Source organism: Cebus imitator, unplaced genomic scaffold (genome assembly GCF_001604975.1).
Source record: "Cebus imitator isolate Cc_AM_T3 unplaced genomic scaffold, Cebus_imitator-1.0 Scaffold26, whole genome shotgun sequence".
NCBI lineage: Eukaryota > Metazoa > Chordata > Mammalia > Primates > Cebidae > Cebus > Cebus imitator.
In genome coordinates this window covers 3,156,247-3,178,663 of record NW_016107341.1, presented here as the reverse complement: position 1 = coordinate 3,178,663, position 22,417 = coordinate 3,156,247, and the positions used below count along the sequence as shown (strand labels likewise).

The 22,417-nt window shown below is 33.9% G+C and overlaps 1 protein-coding gene across 2 annotated transcripts in view; it reads right to left on the bottom strand.

Moving 5' to 3' along the window:
• Positions 1–886: 886 nt before the first annotated feature.
• SEMA3A (semaphorin 3A) overlaps positions 887–22,417 on the bottom strand; it is a 381,041-nt gene continuing 359,510 nt past the window's right edge. For both annotated transcript variants that reach the window (XM_037736534.1, XM_037736535.1), the window contains 3 exons: positions 19,220–19,287; positions 5,568–5,710; positions 887–4,373 (listed from right to left, as the gene is read on the bottom strand). In XM_037736534.1, coding sequence (XP_037592462.1) covers positions 3,918–4,373; positions 5,568–5,710; positions 19,220–19,287 — 667 coding nt within the window. In that variant the 3' untranslated portion in view covers positions 887–3,917. The remainder of the gene's footprint in view (positions 4,374–5,567; positions 5,711–19,219; positions 19,288–22,417) is intronic.

The window sequence follows — 22,417 nt, the reverse complement described above, 5'->3', positions numbered from 1 at the left end:
TATTCAATATCATCTTTTTGTCTGGTTTGGTCCAGCTTTGCTTCTGCCTATGTGTGCCTGCATGTTTGAAATGATAACAAAGCTGTTTTCCTTGGTTACGTTGATTGTGAAAATGGCCTTACTATATGGGGTGCCACATATGCTGCTTTTATTTTCTCTTTCATTTAGATGTTTTCTTAATTTATTAACTTGAAAAATTATGTTCATTTAATTAATTAGTATAAGAAATTTTTAGAGATCCAACAAACTAATAAGATTTTACAGATTTTTGAAAAATAATGATTTCTTCTTTATGGAAACATGTATTTGTAAATATTAACATTGACTTCAAATAATTATTACAAATAATGTTCAAAGTATAGATGTCTTTGGTGTTAGGCCAGTTAAAGTCTAACATGTTATTACACAGTACAGGAATGTTGAATCCTATTTAAGCCTGTCTTTGAAACCATGAAACCTGATAGAGTTTCATTAAATTGAGTGGAAATTGTGTTTTAAAATGAATTTATAAAACAAAGATTTTAACATGTTATACTAATGGCTCCATATTAATAAAATGCTTGTCTGTGACCTTTAAGATAAGCAGTTTCAATAACAATCATCTGACATCTTTGTGGATCCTGAATAAAACCAAACTGATTATGAAAATGACACATTATAAAAATTTATCCCCATATTTCCTTTTTAGGTATGACATTAAAAAGAACAATATTTAAAGGACATAAAAATTCACATAATCACCATAAATATAGAATCCAGTTTACAGATGACTACAATGAAGAAATCTGTTAGCTAATTATGTAGCAACCTGACTCTGGTTCTCAACATTTTATAAGCTTATATTCCTTAACACCATATGTTATAGGGAACAGTAAAGACATCTGAATTCAAATATTTTGAAGAAATGTGTATTTAGCAAGTGAATACATGCTAAAAGGAATAATTTACAGCAGCAGTTTCATTACATTTTTCTCTCCAGTTTTTCTAGTTCCCATCTGAAATGCAATGATAAATACAGATATGGAACATATTTCCTACCTGGCAAAAAACATGCTTATTGAATGGGCACACACCTTCTGTCCTTAAATAGTACATAAACCACCTTGTCACCTGCATGGGAAAATCTTGCATTTTAGGATGATGTTGAACACACTGAAATGGAGTACCTATAGAAAGTTTTATTTTACACTGTTCTTCCTTTTTTTCTCCCAAATTATTTACATTTCTTTTGCCTAATGTGTAGGTAGCAAAAATATTAAACACATACCATTTAAAATTAATAATACATAAAATGAAGTGTGCATTTACATGCATTTACATTTTACATTTGATATCAACTGGGCCATACTTTCTCTGCTGTGATTCATGTTTCTCATACCTTAAGACTGCTGTTGTAATCTTCGTAAGGTCACATAAGTCTCTTTAACAGTTTCATCTGTGATGATTCATGCATATGACAAAGTCTTTTAAAGCTGAATTATTAAATGGGTCATTACTTCTTTTTCGTGCAAACTGCCCTCTCTCAATACATGTGGGCAAAAGATTATGACTGTAATGAGTTATTTAGCTGCAAGTTATATCTACAATTTTCTTTTCAAACTTAGACCTGATGGTATATAAAGACATGCCTGTAGAGTTTTTTTTAGTTACTTTTAATTGAAGTCTAGACTTTTTTCTATTGTAATTTCATAATGCTAAACAAAATGCATTCAAATTAATTTTGGAAGGCTTCTATAAAGTTATCATATAATCTCTATCCCTTCAAATCCTTTATTTTTGAGGATTAATAAGATATTTCTGCCCTTGCAAATAAATTTGTTTCAGCTACAAATTTAGAAGGAAACACAACACTGAATGTTAGTACAGTTAAGACACTTTTTGAAAATAAAAGAATGACCTATTTTTTTGGAGCACTCTTTGTTCTTTGACTTATATTTCAAACACTATTTTCTGTACAGTGGTGTGTTCTTCAAATAACTTAACAATTCAGCTTTAATTTGAGGATATACAGTACTTCCAAAAGCAACGCCATATTAGTCAATGGAGCCTAAAATTGAATGTAGATTATTTTTAGGCTTTTATTTGAAACAAGTGGCAACAACTTGTTTATTCAAAGCAATCATTAAAACTGAAACATGAGCTTCCACCTGTGAAATATTTCAGCTGATAGGAAATAAGAATTCACTGTAGTCTGAGGTGAGAAATTGATGCTGAGATAATTAGAATCCAAAGACAGCAAGAGTTGGAATTTCAATGTTGCTTCATTAATTACTAATAAGATGTTTCCTTTGCATTTTTGTGCATGATGAAGAACCTGGGGAAGGAGTCCTGAATAGGTTAGTGCGGTGCAGAAGAAACCACAGTATAATGCTAAAAGTTTTGAATATCTCAGTCAGTGATTCTCAATGAATCATCTTAGGACAATGAAGGAAGCAAATCTTGAATTTTAGTCTTTTACCTTATGTTGTAAGTTGTTGCAGGAAACAGAGAGTTTTATATTGTTTAAGTGTGGGTTGCATCCCGGAAAATACTTTGCAGAAAAGTTCCTCCCATTGACATGAAAAGAGTCATGTGTTTCTTGTACAAATAATTGTCTTAAACAAGGAAAGATAAGAGGAACCTGATACAGATGTAAATGGTTGGAAACTTTGCCTTTAACATGTTGCTCTGAATAGTATTGATCTCTCTCTTTTAAAAAAATTGACACAGATATAATTCTTAGTGAAGTCATAAGAGAGATCTTTGTCTCAAATATCATGCAGGGATTCAAGCACAGAATTAGACACATTTTCTATTAACAGTATAGTAAGACAATGCTTATTATTTTCATGAAATATGCAATTCCTTTTCCCTTCATTGATTCATTAGATATAGTAAAATCACTTAAAAATCTATTTGTTTCTTCCTTTTTTACTGGTTAAATTTTTCTTTTTTTTTTTTTTTCTGGGAACATTATGCAAGTTAAAATTAATTTAGATAATACTTAAAGAAGGGGAGGTGTGAACAGCTTCCATTTGTTTGATTTTTCTCTGTGAAATAAAGCATAATTTATATCCTGGTTTTAGAGATTCATTCTTAATGATGTACATGTGTTTCTAGAACAATATCATCCATCCCTCTTATAGAATTAAAAATAAAATGTCCAAAGAAAGCAGCACACTATTGGAATTTTAAAAACAAAAACTACATAGCACAATAATTGTAAGACATATCCTACTCTAGCTTAGAAAACAACTAATTTTTACTGCATATTTGTCATGGTACATTTAAATTATAGTTTTAATAAAATACATCTTTAGATCAAAGCTGAAAGAAGACATCAGTAGTAGATCAGTGTATCCCATTTTTCCTCTGGATGATGGATGGCTTATTTTATATATATATATATATTTCCACAGAACATTTCATTCAGTATCATTTTACTCATTTTACTCCTCAAGTACATACAAACATGAGGGCCGGTAGACAAAATATATCCTTGAATCCAACCATGTTTTGGAATATTCATCAGCTGAGTAAATCCATACAGTTTATTTCAAACTTTTATGTCAATAAAATGGCTTTGCTGATGCAGTTTTTCTCCTTTAGATGGCAATATGGCAAATGACATTTTTATTTCTCAGGCAAAGAAGAAAGAGAAACCTGTACAGTGAAATACCATAGGAAACATTAAGTCTGCTAAAGTGAGCATCTGCATTCACCTGTGTTCTCTGTTAGGCGTTGGTATTAGGGAAAAAAAGCCTATTAGGAAAGTTACTCATGGATTTAATTTATAATTGGTGGAACTCAGTTGAATTTCCCACCATTGTAAACATCCACATAATGCCATGAAAAAAAGTTCATGTATATTGCATTTTTTTTCCAGTTATTGTCTAGGCAAGTTTCTACTTGTTTGAGGTTTCTAGAGGTAATGCAGCTCAGACACTCCTGGGTGCCCTCTCAAATTCGTGGGTCCTCCTGTTTCTACCTTTCTTATTTTCCTGTAAGTGCTTCCATTTGTTACTGTTCCCTTGGGTATGTCCTGGCCTTTGCCGACGTTGTTTTCGGTCCCTTTTCCAAACCTGTTCACAGAACTCATCCATCGTATTCAGATTGGGGTGGTTGATGAGTTGCATGAAGTCTCTGTACCAGACCTTCTGGCTAGGTGTCATGCTGTTGGACATTTCTTTGGTCTTAGAGGCATCTCCATCATCATCTTTATGAAGAAGTTCTTCCAAATGCTCTGTGTCAATGACTTCTAGGGTCACCTTAAGAAGAGTTTGTATGAACCCATGTTCCACTGCATGACAGAGGTAATTGCCTGAATCCTTCCTATGTAGACTACGTAGCAGAAGCCCTTGTTCCGTCCTGATGATATGATCGTCTACTCTGATCTAGCAGGTTAAAAGAAAAAGGCAGTTTAAAATATACATATTTAAAAGAAGTATAACCTCTGAAACTCTGTGTTTGTAAAAAATTATATGCTAAGACATATTTTAACAGTTAATAAAATTTGTAAGAGAATTGATAGCATTTTCCCAATAAGAGATTATAATATCTGTCAATTATTTTTAAGATACATTGAAGAATATTGGTTAAATTACTGTTTTCATATAATTTCTTACTATAATAATTTAAAATATTCAAGATAATTGGAGGAAAGTGCAAAGATACTTTATAAATTTAAAAGTAGGTATATAAACATGGGATAAAGTTAACATTAATTACTACAATTAAAACTACAGAACCATGGTACTAGAAAAATATGGGGCATTTGAATGAATTTATAATAATATTTCAAAAAATGAATTTTGAAAAATAGAAGTTGAACAAGCAGAAAATTTCATGCTTACTAATTATTTATTTCATTTATTTGATGTTGAATGGGAATATATATGAGACCATATTCTTGAATATTTGTAACCTCACTTTTATTTTGAATATAGTTTACAATAGAGGTCTCAAAAAAGCCTAACCTGGTAATGTATAAAGTCAATCTTGCATTTTATTATGGGATTATTTTTCTGTACACAATTTTTTATTCCTATGGAGGTATAAATGGATCAAATGAGGGGTGAGATCTGCCTCATCCTGCATCAAGAGTTGACATCTGAGTTTATACTGCAGCATTAAATCCTTCATCCTACATCTATTACTTGCTTTTCCCAACCTCCCTTCCCCATTTAAGGAGGAAGGTAATAGAGAAAGGAAAACAGATTTTGATAGCATAATTAATTGAACATAATTTAAAATTAGTAGGAGGTTTTTTAAATTTGTGCACAAATATAAACAACATAATTTCTTTGTAGCTAAACACTGTAAGAAATAAGGGGAGGAGCCTAAAATGTATCCCCAAACTACTTGTGGGACAGAAACTCTTACCAGGTCATCTTTGTTTCTCTAATTCCTAGTACAAAGTCTGTCACGTAATCAGTCTGCAATAAATACCTGTTTAAGGAGTGGGCGATTGATTGGCTCAGAAGAGGATAAGCATTCTCGGTGCTTTTTCCTTCCTCAAGTAAAAAATACAGGGGTTACTTAACAGTATATGTTAGATATAAATGATCCAGTCAGTTTCATTCCCATACCTCTTCTTTTCGCTCTTCATTTCGTCTCTGGAATTGCCAATAGACCAGTGCTCGCTGTGACTTTGGACTGCATTCCAAAAACGTGCTACTATTCTCTACTCCATAGATGATTCGCTCTTCAGGGCTGTGGCCATGATGATTATCTGGCCGGCGATGAGAAAATGAAATGAGAAAATATTAGAGAAGTAATCTCAACTTTCCAAAGTTTTTATTTGGAAATTCAGGAGATAAGTTATTGCCAAGTTGGAAGCTGTTTCAAATTGAGTGAGGATGGCAGAAATGTCAATGATGTAAGGTTTCAGAACCCAAGTGCCTACCTAAATTGACTAATCATTTTGGTATGGGTTGCAGAAAGCATAGACAGAGATTTGCCTAAGAGAAAATGGCATTACATTAACAAAATCAGTCATGTGTGTAGTGTAACTATAAGTCTTTATATGTCATAATAAATATTCTACTGGAAATTATTTTCACTGAAAAACTCTGTGCTTGGAGTAATGGGGCCAGTTTGTATTATATTATTCGTAACACAAAAAGTTATTGGAATAACTTTTTGGAAACAAGGACCTATTTCTGAGAAATTATTTTGCTTCTGTGTTTGTTTTTTATCTGTAAAATTAAATTTGCCAACCAATATTTATCTAGCATTTTACATAAGTTACAGTGCAGCAAATTTACACTACCCACCAATAATTCTTAAATAATCCACAAGTTTCTTCTGGAGATCAGTTGGGGTAAAAAGTTAGGGATGGCTTTGAAAAAATGATTCATAATTATAATGCAATGTGGTTTCAATTGTTCTTATTTTAAAATGACACATCTTTTATTATTTTCAGGAATTAGGCTATGGAATATGGCAAAAGTACATAATAAAATGCAGCAAAAAGAAAACCTGTTTCCTGATTAAGTTTCTATTATTTTACCCTTTATGTAACCTCCTTCAATGTGGTAAATGAAACACAGTTCAGATCAAAAGTATGGCACAGAGAGTCTAGATAAAACTCATTTAGAGAACAAAACTCCTTATTATCTTGTATAATCCTGTTTCCATTATGACATCCTGTACAATCTGAAACTCATTAAACTAATTTAGAAAATAATAAATATGTTTTACATGCAGAGAAAGCTGACAGTGTAGACAGATGAAAAAATTTTTGCTCTCTACTTGAAACTCAGCTAGATTTTTAATTTAAAAAATGTTTCCCCCCTTTTTTGTCATCACTTTGACAGTTTTACTCTTGTCATAATCAACTGAATACTTTTGACTGTCATAGCTAATATGATTTGCTCTCACTAGATTTAAAGCCTTCAAAAATGCTGCTCCCATACAATCCTTGTACAAGGCCTATGTCTATCATCTCCTACTCTCATCATACCCTGCTTCATTCCACCTTCTGCCTTCAATTTCTATCTCCAGGGGTGTCAACCTCAGTGCATGTTTTTCCATTGCCCTAGGTGTGAAACAGACCTCTTCTAATATTGGGATGTATCTGTCCCTTCTTATTGAAAAGATCAATACCCTGGAAATAGGAAAAAATCAGAAATGACTGCAATGTAAAGAAACAATATTTTAACTGATTCCAAGTCATATTTTTAAAAATATTGGAGATGCATATCTTCATGTGTCAATATCTTCATTGTAAAGGATGTTTTTCTCCCTCTGAAATTATTAGTGCATCTTGAATTGAATACATATGGAACATGTTGCTATACTGGTTTGTAAGATACCTGCTTCCTGGTATACAGGTGAATTTAATTACTATGGACAACAGGCTGAAAAATCTGTAATTCAGGAGCTACCATGAATAATTAGAATTCATTGTCACAGAAGTTAATGCTGTTTACATTGAATATATTTTTTATAACTTTTCTGCTGTTTAAACTTCTTTATTAAGAAATACATTTAGGAGGATACCTTTTATTCAATTTCTGTATATGAATAAGTTATAATATATATGACAGCAAAACATAGAAAAATCCACTAGATTTAGAAACAAACAACCCAGTGATCTGCCAGCATCTTCTTTCTCAACAGCCATGTCTCCTAGGCCTATTTTCCTGGGTAGAAATTTATGATGATAACTGACTTGTCTCTTGCATAATCTGCTAAAGTTACTAAGGTATAAGTAAGTTATTACTCTCAAACATGGAACTTCATATAAATCTTTCAATATATTAATTTATATGAGGAGTCATGTAACTAGTATAATAGAAAATAAAAGTCTTTCAATGCCAATGCAACACCAATGGGTATGTAAAAAAATCACTGAGTTGTCTTCTTTCTAATGAATTGAATAATTCTAGTTGGTCCCCAGAGATCGTTTTCTGATCATCTATCTTGTCCTAGGTAACCTGCTCAGGTTTCATTTCCTCCAAGACATCTTTTGGTGGTGGCAAACTTTTCCCAATGTACCAGAAAACATATAAAAATAATTATTTCAATAGAAAATATTTTCTTATATTAAAAAACTATTTCATTTTATCTGCTACTTCTTTATAGTGGAATCTAGAATATATAGAATATTAGATAGTATTTGATTTAGCAAAGATGATAACAAATTGTTTTAAGTTTAATATAGTAATATTTCACACTCATTAAGAAACATTCTGATATTCAGGTACTTTCTCATCTGAATAAGGCAAGAACCACAACTAGTTAATTTGGTTTATGAGGTTGATGCCCTTAGTAAGTTTGCTTTGATAACCACTCTTGACAGTACCTCAAGGTCGCATTATTTCCTAAGTTGACCCTTTCTTTTCCCCTTCTGTCCAACAAGAAGAAACAGAAACATCCAGCTAGTAACCAATGAAGCTAAAAGCCCTGTCATGTTAACTATCAATGATGGTTAAGATACAGAGGGACTTACTATTGTATTTCTTTGGTTTAAGACCCTTCTATTCTATGTTTTGTTACCATCAGCAATAAATATTAAAAGTATATTTTTATTAGATATGGTTGTTTCTCTTAAGTCTTCTGCCACACACAGGTTGTTTCTACCATCAGCAACTTCTAATTTAGGAACAGAACTTTTATTTAAAATGGCCTTAGCCAAGCACTCATATATTTGGGTGTTCAGAAGTAATTACCTGTAAAAAAGTTTCTGTTAATTTCACCTAACCTGACATCTTACAGATACCCAATCAATATTTTAAAAAATAATAATTAGAAGGCATTCAATAAATATTCCCTTTCCTTACTGTTCTGCCACAGACACTTGCATAAATTTTGTACAATTATAGGAAACATTAGAAATCCAGTAACAATGTGTTCTGTCTCCCTTCAGCCCCCTTCTCTCCCCACCTCCAGAAAATAGTAAAAACAGGAATAATTTTTCAGTTATCTTACAACCTTATTAAGCTCTTCACTTTTTCTTAGGGTGTCAAATATAGTATTAATTTTTAAAATTATGTTCTGTTTATAATTGATGCATAATATTTGTACATATCTATAGGGTACAGTGTGATGTTTCAATACATTGTATAATGATCAAATCAGGGTAATTACCATATCCATTCACTTTAAACATTTATCATTTCTTCCAGGTGACATGTAAAATCTTCTAGCTATTTTGAAATATTCACTACTTTATTATTTGCTAGAGTCCCCCTTACTGCATGCTATCAATTTGATTGTTTTATTAAAGCAATCAACCGTACATATAAATGGCAGCACAGTTTAGCTGTACTCTTGGTACTTTTCAGAGAGTATAATATTTAACTCACAGTTATCCAATATAAGCAAAAACTCAACTGAGGAAATATTGTTGATTACATATTTTCTGAAGGATATGAAATTTTATATATTCAAAATAAGAGTAATCTAAAATCTTCTGGATTAAACCAGTTAATCTGAGAGCAGTTTACAAGCGGTCTACATTACATGATGTTAATCACATCAGACAATTGATTTTATTAAATTGTTTTTGGCAGGGTGTTTCCACCCTTTGCTGAGTAAGACCTTTCTCAATACTCTATGGTTTTACTCACTGTATTCATGTCACAATATTTTGGATTATGGTATTTATTGCATTGCAGTATTTATGTTCACCTTTGGGAAGTTTTTCTTTCTGGTTTTACTTTCTAGAAATTATTGAAATTCTCTTGAACAACTGATTCTTTTATTTTTAAATGAACTTTGTGATCATACTTCTATCTACACCGACTGACCAAAAGCAGTTAGACTAGGGGCTGGGCGCAGTGGCTCATGCCTATAATCCCAGCCCTTTGGGAGGCCGAGGCGGGTGGATCACGAGGTCAAGAGATCGAGACCATCCTGGTCAACATGGTGAAACCCCGTCTCTACTAAAAATACAAAAATTAGCTGGGCATGGTGGCGTGTGCCTGTAGTACCAGCTACTTGGGAGGCTGAGGCAGGAGAATTGCTTGAACCCAGGAGGCGGAGGTTGCGGTGAGCCGAGATCGCCATTGCACTCCAGCCTGGGTAACAAGAGTGGAACTCGGTCTCAAACAACAACAACAACAACAACAACAACAACAAACAAAAGCAGTTAGACTAACACTTATGTCTTACCCTTATAACTTCTTGGTAAATATCCTTGCTGCATGTCTGTCTGGCTTTGTTCTCTCTTAGTCTACTTGCTCTATCTGTCTGACGTTGTCATTTTTATCTTATCTTTATTTTTAACAAACAATTACAATTGCAACTCATCTTTTATATATTTGATAGGTCATTTAGCAAGTTTAGACAGTGAAATATTTTTATAACCCTTTTTGTTTTTGGAGACAGAGTCTCACTCTGTCGCCCAGGCTGGAGTACAGTGGTGCGATCTTGGCTCGCTGCAACCTCTGCCTCCCAGATTCAAGGGATTCTTTTGCCTCAGCCTCCCGGAGAACTGGGATTACAGGTGCCTGCCACCATGACCAGCTAATTTTTGTATTTTTAGTAGAGACGGAGTTTTACCATGTTGGCCAGGCTGGTCTCAAACTCCTGACCTCAAGTGATCCTCCTGCTTCGGCCTCCCAAAGTGCTGGGATTACAGGCATAAGCCACTGCACCAGGCTTTCATAACCCCTTCTATTTTTGTTGTTCTTAAAATATATTTGTACCAAAATAGTAGCACAGTGTCTCGGTACAGCAATAGTCATAAACATGTCAGGTGACATCATTACTGCTGTTGTGATAGTTTCAACTGTGAATTAAATCTAAAATCCTTTATTGAGAATCCAGATGAAGACAAATTACACTCCTCAATGTAAATCCTACTCCCCTACAACCATAAATAAAATGTATATATTTCCTGTTCTATATTTCCCCCCAAAAAGTATCTTTTTATCTCCTTAGAGTATGTGTAGTTATATTTGTTACAATTATTTTTAATATTGTTATTTCCTCCAGGCACCACGCTGTGTATTCATAATCCTGGCAGAATGGTAATCATAAACGTTTAGCTGATGTTTGTTGAATGGCAAATGCAGGTAACATACTGAATTTAAAACCTGAAATTTCATGTAACTTTGACATCCTCAAGACATAGTTATCATAATTATATAAAGGAAATGAATGAAAGTTTAATCAGTCCAAAAGGGAATAGGGTTTATAACCCTTATTATGATGGAATACTTTATTCAACTGCTGGTGGATGTAAGCATTTCAAATATTCTAAATTTATTAAGTTTGATAATGTTATAAAAATTGACTTGAGAGAGGGTGGGAGAAGCTGATGACTAATCATGAATACTCCAAAATCAAAAATTCCAAATATGGAATAATAAGAGGAAGAGAACTGAGAATATGAATATCTTCTCACATCTCCAGAAAACTTATACCACTAAAAGATGTCATGTAATAGGTAATTTTGCAGGCTTCCACAAAGAAAGCAATCTCACTTTAAATCATTTTTAAATAAATTTCACACTTAGCAACTGTTTTGAATACAAACCTTTGTCATTAAAATTGCCAGTTGAAAAGAAGAGTATCCTTGTTAAATGGGCATAATGATTTCTCATGGGTTCAACAATCTGAATGCTTAGAACAAAATAATGGAGAGCAACAAAACATCAAAATTATTTTAAAAGCACCACAGTGTGTTTGGATAACACAGTGTTTCAATATGTTGCAGCTGTTAATGACAAGAAATAATGTTTTAAGGAAGTAATCTTCAATTAATCATTTCCTCTTTTAGTTGGATAATTTATGGAAATGAAATGAAGCTAATAAACCAGAAAGAATGGGAGGAAAGAAAATAGTTAAATAAATTGCTTCCTTTTGTAACAACAAAAAAGTCATGATATCCATCATTTGACCAGAAATATCATGTTGCTAAAGGCCTTATTTAGCATTTGATTCTCTTCCAATACAGCAGAAACAGAAGGCATCACATTTCAGCTTTCTATTTATTCACTCTCCATTTTAACCCCATAAATGTCTCACAAGATTGAAATGTTAATAATGCAACCATCTTAGGAAATTTCATGTAATGTAGAGAAGACAGAGATGGATGAGGTTGTGAACAATATTCATTCAACTTTGATTTGTTATCAGTTTTGATGTTCTTCCACTTTATTATAAGTTTAATTTGTAAATAATACATGTAAAACTAAAACTTAATTTAGGAGATGGGTAAATGAATGCATATTATTTTACATACGTATTTAGGTTATTTAACAAATACAGTTAGTTGCTGTACCACATAAAGAGAAATAAAATTCCAGTTGTTTTCATTATAATTTTAATATTTCTTTCAATAATACTCAGTGTCAAAGGTCAGGTACAAGAGGAAAGGAAATGTTGCCCATAAACTCTTGGTGACACAGAATACTGTAGTAATGCCTAACTGAAGTATAAACAGCACGACTTAGATTTTTCTCATTGGATTCTACAAGATTTTCTGCAGAAATACAATAGATGCCCTATCAATAGAAAAGACTTAATTCAAGTGGATGGAAAACAATCTCTCTTGAGAAGACATCAAATATTTTAAAATTTGTAAAACTGAAAAAAAAAGTTAATTCATTCTTAGCATTCATGTATGTTTGAGTATTAAGATGGCTAACAGGCCAGGTGCAGTGGCTCACCCCTGTAATCCCAGCACTTTGGGAGGCCGAGGTGGGTGGATTACCTGAGGTCAGGAGTTTGAGACTAGCCTGGCCCATGCTGAAAACATGTATCTACTAAAAAAAATAATAATAATACAAAATTAACCAACCATGGTATGGCATGCCTGTAATCCCAGCTACTTGGAAGACTAAGGCAGGAGAATCGCCTGAACCTAGGAGGTGGAAGTTGCAGTGAGCAGATATTGCACTATTGCACTCCAGCCTGGGCAACAAATGCAAAACTCCATCTAAACAAACAAACAGATAGCTAATAAACTATTTAATGATATCATATATTGTACATAAAATCATATATTTTGCACATAAAATCTATAGTATATACAAAAGTATATAATAGTATTGTTTGTTTACTTTTCAAGGTAATGCCTAGTACAATGTTTTTCCATGTCTAGCATGATATTTTTACCAATTAGATTCTGTGTAAATGTTCAATGTGTGTTTGCAGGCATGTATGCATCTACCAAGAAATGAAAGCATGAATGTGTGGTTAAGAGCATGGATGTGTGCTTAACCTATTTACTAGAAATATGACCAATAAATATGAAGCTAGTGGATGTAACTTGCCAAGTACAAAATGACAATGAAATATTAAAGAAAATTTAAACTTGTAATTTATCAACTTGCTAATATTTTAAACTACTTTGCTTTATGCCCTAAATTAAGATGGCTTTGGTGCAGGGAAGTAATTATTAACCAAGATGTAGCATTTAGAATTTTACAGTTTAAGCAGTTTCTAATCTTTCTTGAATACATAGATTCCTGAGGATTTGTACTTAAAATTGGCTATGTGACTGTGTATGTGTGTGTACATACATATGTGTGTGGCTATATATATGTGTATGTATGTATGTAGACACACAAACATATATATGCACACACATATATAGAGATATATATTAATATATAGATGAATGGTTAAACAGTCATAGGGCCAGGATATTTGAATTTTATTATTCATAAATAATTGTTTTTTGGGATAGAGTTACCAATATCTTACTTTCAGAGATGATTAATTTGAAATATGATAATGAAATTTATGTGTTAGGAGGTTAACTTTGAAGCCACTTGAATTGTACATTGAACAATTCAATTATACATTGTACACTGAAGTACATTGAAGACTGTACTTAATATCTTGCGATGTCATGGGCTAATATGCTTCCTTAGTATATGGCAGGCTGAAATTCATTTACTTAAAAAGCAATACCAATATGAAGAGATCCACTGTAATATTTAGTCTATATTGAACATCTGGTATGTTTTATTTTCATGATTTTATAGCAAATGCATTACAAAAGAAAGCACAAAGAATCTCTATGCCAGATCAAAATTACCATAGGAACGTATACTTTAAAAAATCAGGAAACATGAACTTTAATGTTTCATTTACTTTTCCCCAAGAGATATGATGGGAGATGGAAAAACACCCATTTGCTGAAGCAGAAACCTTCCATAAACAATAATGAAAATACCATCTTGTATTTTAATGATATGTGATCCTTATAACTCTTGGTATAAAAAATGCAGCATGCTTTAAAAAAAAATCTCGGTTTATAACAGTTAAATTGTAGGTGTATGAACAGGTGTCTCTGATGACATACTTAAAGATGTCAGTGAAGAATAATGATATGCAAGCTATTTCAAACCTGTTCTTATTCATGTTATCTGTGCATTTGCCTTGCACACATGTAATATGAATAATTAGATATTTTTTCCTAAGCAGAAGACAAGTATCATGAAGACTGATTATCTCCAGTGGAAATATTCAAAAAGGGTTTATAAAAATCATAGAAGATAATACTGGAAAGATTCAATTCTAAGATGCACACTTCTTTATACTTTAATAGCTCTCATATCAGAATGTGTCTTACAGTTGCTCTTGATCTGAATTGAAATTGCTTTCTTCCAGGAGAAATTCTTTCTAACTTCTGCCAGACATGTAGGATCCCACTGACATGATACCTCTTTAAAGTCTCTGTCTGAAATTCGGGTCCATTCTGTTTGTGTGAATTCAGAAAGTAAATCTTTGTAAGTATCACCTTGTAGTTCAAAAAGTATTTTTAATCCCTTTCTGACCATCCATGATTATGACTGAAATAAGCAATTTTCCTTGCTACTATCATCTGAATAGAGTTTATTTCTCCTTTAGACTAGTTCTGAGTCATGATGCTGGGATCATCTAGTCGACGTCCCATCTTGAGCAAGGTTTTTTTTTTTTTTCTTAGAATTACATAAAAGAATGGTGTACTTTATATTATGTCATCTGAGATTTGATGAAATTTGTTAATTTATTAAAGGTAGGGATTATTTTTAAGGCTGACATCATGCTCATCTATCAAATCTTGAGGCTCCTCTTGGGGTTAAATGCTCAGATTCATTACTGGAAGAGGCTAAGGCACAGACTATAATAGTACTCCTGCAAAATACTAAATTTACAGTTCTGCAGATCATAAAGATGGCATTGCCAAAGTTATTTTATAAAATTTTGGAATGATTCTGATGCTAACCAAGATATAAATTAAGATGGACTGTTGTGGAGATAATTAAGAAGATTGAATTCTGTGGACATTTTACTGTGGAGATGCAAGAAAGGTAACGCATGCCTGCAAAACTATTAGAAAGTGAAATTCAGTGATGCCATTAAACTATTAAACTAGAAGATAGGACATCAAATATTTCAAAGATTCAGAAACCTAACATGATGTTATGTTTTCTTTTTTAAAAAAATCAGTACTGATAGTGTAGTTTTTTTTTGTTTGTTTGTTTGTTTGTTTTTTTCCTTTCTGGACGTCTAAATCATAATACAGCTCATTCTTAGTGAGAAAGAAAATGGGAGGTAGTTTAGAGGTAAATTGCCTTGGTCAGTCATTTTCTTGAGTACAAAGTCAGATGAGCTCCAATTTTGTACACAGCAATTATTTTAGGGAAGGGAACAGATTGGAAACAACCTGAGATTTCTCTTTAGCATCCTGTATGAGGTGTAAGTGGGAAGACAAGATTTGCCAGCACATATATATTAAGATTTCATACCAAAATCTCTCCTAGGTGACCAGCCATCAGTGACAGAGGAGAGAGTCCTGGGATCAAGGGGAGATGGAGCTGGATTTGTTTGTTTCCCTTGGCCTAGTTCACCACTTGGACCACTTTATACATAAGGGAGCAGAGTGCCACGTGAGTGTTAAATATTTCACCTAAAGTGAAATATCTTCCACCTTAACTGAGTTATTTTTGTATACAGTCTCTCTATTAAAACCTCCGGATGTGTAAACTATAGAGTGTTACATAATATGTTTACCATTACAGCTGGAACTGATCGTCCTGAAGTGTGTAATTTGGCTTCATGTTGCTTAGAAGCTTTCTGTGAAAACATCTCATATCTTTATATGTTTCTACATGAGCACATAATTTTATTCAATGTGAGAAGTGATATTAGCAAGACAACATACATGATTTAATAAGGCTGGGCTCTGGATTTTTGCCCATTTTACTTTCAAATACTAACATCAACTATTCCAAAATAATCACAGATTGCTAATGACAAGACTCAGACTCAGCCTCGCCAAATGGGAATGCCTGACTTAGTTTCCAGATATTTGAAATTTACTGCAGTCTATGGTGTATATGCTTTATGTTTGCTCAGTTATCAAAACAAGCAGACAAGGAAAAAAGAGCCATTTAAAAAAAGAGTATTTTTATTGCTCCAGAGCTTCTTGGGCTAGTTTACCCTTTCCTCCCATATATCACAAACATCTAGAGCTGTTTACCACAACCCTTCCCAAAAAAGACCCTGTAACATTGAACAATAGCACTTCCTCTTCTCCCTATAGTATGCATTCTGATGTAAGAATCAGGAGGGAAATTTATTTACACTCACTTTACTTTTTATAGCCAGGCCATTCTATATGCCAAATTTTAATAGTCTTTAACCACTCTAATTTCATCAAAACACATTCTTAATATCTGAAACACTCTCTAAAGCCCAGTCATTCAATGGTCAACAATATTTATTTATCCACAGTCTTACTTTTCAGAAAAAAATTCCTTTGGTCATTTTTTCCCTATATATATGTACACTCGTAACTCTAGCACAAATATAATTTTGAAATACTAACTGAATCTATAAAGGGATCACTAAAAAAATGGATGTGCCATTTAAATTATATATGCATATAATCTCTAACAATTTTCAAAACACACCATAGTGTCCTACACATGGTGGTATGTAATCAATATTTATTAGTTAATTGATTAATTCATATTGATGTTTCCTAGGAGAGATTTTGGTTTTGAATATAATGATGTTATATATAAGAATACATGACAGGAGTTATTTTTTACAAAAATCAATAAGTGCTATTAGTTCAAATCTCACTGAAAAATAAAAGTAATAAGATAAGTAGCTAGATTATAACTTGAAATTTTTAGATCATTCATTCAATAAATACTTGTATCTACAATATTCATAATGCTGTATCTGATATAACCCTAGAAATACACAACAAGCAAAATAATATTTTAACATGGAGATAAAAGTCTGATTGGTTCTAGTTACATTTTCTTGATTCTTTTACTTTCAGTAATTATCTTTAACCCTCCACATATAGGCAAATAGATGCTTTTGTGTAATGAATTGATATTTCAAAATATTACGTTGCTGGAATGGTGCTGAACATAATTCAATATTTTTCCATGAAATAAATTAATGAAAGTCTAACAAATATTTTATGGTTCGATTGAAATATGCAGTTTGAAAAAATCTAAGGAGAGTGTTCAATAAATGCGCCATACTCATGCAGGGATAGTCATAGCATTTACTTCAGTTTAGTGGTCTCTCTTTTTTTTTTTTTTTTTTTTATTTTTTTTTTTTTTTTTTTTTTTTTTTTTTTTGAGAGGGAGTCTCGCTCTGTGGCCCAGGCTGGAGTGCAGTGGCGCGATCTAGGCTCATTGCAACCTCCGCCTCCCGGGTTCAAGCGATTCTCTTGCCTCAGTCTCCTGAGAAGCTGGGAGTAGAGGCCTGCGCCACCATGCCCTACTAATTTTTTTTATTTTTAGTAGAGACAGGGTTTCACCTTTTTAGCCAGGATGGTCTCTATCTCCTGACCTCATGATCCGCCTGCCTCAGTCACCCAAAGTGCTGGCGTGAGCCACCACACCCGGTGGTCTCTTTCTTAGGTATAGTGATGTTAATCAAAGATAGAAAAGTCCCTGGAGATAAAATTTGCAAGTAAAGTGGGTCCAAAACACTAGTTTCACTCATGGTTACCCGTCTGCTGGTATTAGGATTCCCCAAACAATCCTGTGAGCATTCATATATCAAATACCAGCATATCCAGCTTATGACTCAGCGGGATCTGAATTTTAGAAAGTAAGTTTTGGTTGTGGGGAAATAGGGGAGGGACGGTGGGGGGTGGGGAGTTGGGGAGAGATAGCAAGGGGAGAGATGCCAGATGTAGGTGATGGGGAGGAAGGCAGCAAATCACACTGCCACGTGTGTACCTATGCAAGAATCTTGCATGTTTTTCACATGTACCCCAAAACCTAAAATGCAATAAAATAAATAAATGGGAAAAAAAAAATTTGCCTTTCCAATTTAAATTTTTCAACTGCAAAAAAAAAAAAAAAAAAAAAAAAAGTTTTGGAATGCATGCTGGGGTGCTATGTGTGGCAGTGTTTTGTTAAAATACATAAACATGAATATTGCACACACGCAATTTGTAAATCAAAGAAAAAACTGATAAATAATGTTAGTCCTACTTTTACAATAAATGGCACCAAAAAATTAATAGATTAATTACTTTAAGTGACAATGTTTACATTGTACATTTTAGCCATTGTTAACTATGTTCGTTAGCAGTATTGTCATGGATAAATTTCCCCAGCAGAGGGAAGCATAACTTCATCATTATTTCCATAATAATATGGCATACTATGTTTGAATTGAGGAAAGTGGGGCATCACTACAATTTTATTCCATTTTAAGTGAAGGTTGGTTGATGTTTCTGCATTAACAAAGCAACTTTGACATTAAATAGGCTTTGACATCTTTTAAGAAGCAAAAAATGAATTTGGTCCAAACTGCCCAGTTTAAGGGAATATCCTGCTAGTAATTCAATGTAAAGATATCTATGTTATTTTCTGCTTGGCCAAGATACCAAATAATTATATATTAGGTTTATATCGTGAACACATAAATGAATCATTTGCAAGGCTTAAGTCTATATTTTCTTCTTTGATATTTTAATGAACATTTCCATTGCCTACCCCTCTCAGGTTACTACTAAATACAAAATGAAATACTTAAATATGGCTTCTTTTTGTTAATACAAGAAAGTTGAACTTTAAACCTTGTAAGCATCTAAAATTTTAAATTTATCATAATAATAAAACATCAATCAGTGCTTTGTGTTCTTTAGGATTTTCTTTCTGTAAGATTTTATTTCTCTTCTGCTGTATTTCCTTAAGTATTCTGGGAAAGATTATGCAGATACGCATTTCATGTGTATGTGTGAATATGCATTATTTCTTATGATTTTAGCCTGGTCTTAGCAGGTTGAAAGATGAAAAATGTGACTTACCATGGTGTTGTAAATCTGAACAGTGAGTCAGTGGGTCTCCGTTTCTTATATCTTGTCGTCTTGTGCGTCTGAAACAATTATATTTAAAAGGTGTTATTATATCCTTATTTTTCCGTTTGTCCTAAGAATGAAGGAATTTGTCACAAGAATGAAAAGGAATAAAAAACATATATATCATAGACTCTAGAAACTTAGAGGAACAGATGAATCTACATCCAACTAAAATATTTTTTAAAAACAGTTCATTATACCTGTAAGAGCCGTCTCCAAGTTGAACAAAATAGGAAACAAGATCCAAATAGACTAACAGCATGTTAAAAGTTTTTAAAATAGTGATAGCAGAGAATTCATGGCTTTTTCACTACTAGATGTCAATCAATAATGATCTAATATCTAGAAACTCAATACCTAACTTTTGTGGAAAAAGCACAAAATTTTAAAAAATCAATGTTTTCAATAAAGGGAATTAAACATTTTTCTGATTATTAATGAAGGAATAAGCTTGAAAATTATAATTCACATGAATATTCTCTTTCTCTAAATGATGACATATTATCCCTTAAATAGACTTTTGCTAAATTTTTTAATGTTAAGACTAGAAATTCTATATTTAAGCTAGTTTAAAAAATTTTTTTGGTTGCTATATCAACCTATTAAAAAGTTTCTTTTATGATCATATGGCTATGATTGCAAACCAATTTACCTGTGAAGTGAATAAAAGCAACAATAAATGTTGAACTTAAGGGCAAGGCTTCATCTTGCCAGAGGAATGAGAGAGAGAATAAATGAACTTACATTTAAGAGAAAAGCAAAGTTTGCTTATAAAAATCAATCAATTTTCTATATTCTACCCTCAGATCATATGTGAGTTGCAGGACGTTGTGGGTATCCTTTCCCTGAATTTTGCAAATGTTTGCCTGGGAAGGACTAGTTAGATTCTAGTCATTATGGTGCAAAAAAAAGATGTGAGGTTCCAGGAAGAGGCTAAAATTGGAGATTGGCTATGTGTAACAGACTGGAAAAGATTGGGGGACACTTACCCAACTGTTTTCTGCTGCTATTTTAATGGGTATTGTCTTGCTGCAAAATTAGTTACCATTCCTAAAAAGAGCTCTCAAAAAGGCCATTGAGAATTGCAAATATGGAATTTGTTACTGTATTCATAAATTTAGAAGTCTAAAGTATTTATAGATTTCTATTTGTAGAATTAGTGAAACTATCAAACAGATGTTGCACATTGCAAAATTGAACCAACAAGAGAACTTGTGAAACATGAACCACAAAGCATTTGGGAAGGCATTTTTCACTGTCATTGAAGCTTTTGAAAAATGCCATCACAAAGAATATATAAATCATGAGGCATCTAAACATCCTTTTTGAAGACAGTGTCACACTCATGAAATTGGATTAAGTAAAATCTGTAAGGCATAACAAAAATGTGCTAATGAAAATTCCTTCAATCTTGAATTGTAGGTATACAATAAATACTTTTCAAATATATAACATACAGGTTTTAACTTATTATAGATATATGTTTATGATTTTTTTTATCTGTTTCTGTATTAAGAAAAGCTTAAAGGAGGAATCCAAGATGGCCGATTAGGAGCAGCTCAGGATGGCAGCTCCCAGCAAAAGTATGGAGGGTGAGTGGACGCTGCATTTCCAGATGGATTTTTATTGCCCACAGACCAGGAGATTCCCAGGCGGAGGAGCCCCACAGGTCAACAGCGCGGCTGTTTTGCCAGTGCCCTGGCATGGTGGTTCTCCATACAAAATACACGGGTCTGGGCGCTGTTTTAGCAGGTGCTTTGGAGCTCCGGGAAGGCAGAGTCACCCATTTATCTGATTAAAAAGGGGACAGAAAGAGGGAGTTAGGCCAGGAGTTTCCCGGGCAAAAAAGCACCACGAATCTCAGCGTGACTGTTTCAGCCAGCGCAGTGCGTCACTGCAGGGGATATCACACAGATCCCAGTGCCTTTTAAACAGGCAACTGGAACACCTGGGAGACAGTGGACCATTCAACTGGAAAAAAAAAAGGGGGGGGCTCTGAGACAGGGAGCCAGGTGATCAGGCTTGGCTGGTCCCACCCCCACAAAAAAACGCAATCAGAAATGCTCTGGATTGAGAGTTTCACGGCAAGCACAGCTGAACCCGGAATGGTCCAGCTCTGTGGAGGAGGGGCATCCACCATTACCGAGGCCGTCCACCACTATGGAGGTGGTTTGCCATTGCTGAGGCAGCCTACCATTACATAGAGAGTCCATCATTACAGAGGTAGGCAGCCATTGCCGAGGCAGTTCTAACTACACCTGTATAAATGGGACTGCAGGGAAGTTCACATGGCAGCTGGGCGGTGCCCATGGCAGCTCAGCAAAGCCTCTGCAGGCAGGCAGTGACTAGGCTGCCTCCTGGCTGGGCAGGGCACCCCTGAAAAAAGGCAGCAGCACAACAGAAACTCATAAAGACAGAGCATCTGGGGAAAAAAAGGGTGTTTATGAGTTCTCCTGCAGCAGACTTAAACGTACATGCCCAGCAGCTCTGAATGAACAACGGAGCTCACAGCTCAGCACTTGAGCTCGTATAAAGGACAGACTGTCTCCTCAAGCAGCTCCCTGACCCTCGTATATCCAAAGAGTCACCTATAAAGGAGAGCTCAGATATCTGGTGGGTATCCTTCTGGGACAAAGATAGCAGAAGAAAAAAACTGGCAGCACCCCTTACTGTTCTGCAGCCGCTGCAGGTAATGCCCAGGCAAGCAAGGCCTGGAGTGGACCTCAGCAGTCCTGCAGCAGAGGTGCCTGAATGTTAGAAGGAAAATTAAGAAACAGAAAGAAATAACTTCATCATCAACAAACTGGACGTCCACTCAGAGACCCAATCTAAAAGTCAACAACTAAAAAGATGACAGGTGGATAAATCCACAAAGATGAGAAGAAACCAGCACAGAAAGGATGAAAACACCCAAAACCAGAACACCTCTCCTCCTACAAGGGATCACAACCCCTCACCAGCAAGGGAACAAGGCTGGATAGAGAATGAGTGTGATGAAATGACAGAATCAGGTTTCAGAAGGTGGGTAATAAGAAACTTCTGTGAGCTAAAAGAGCATGTTCTAACCCAAAGAAAAGAATCTAAGAACCTTCAAAAAAGATTTGACAAAATGCTAACGAGAATAAACAACTTAGGAATATAAGTGAA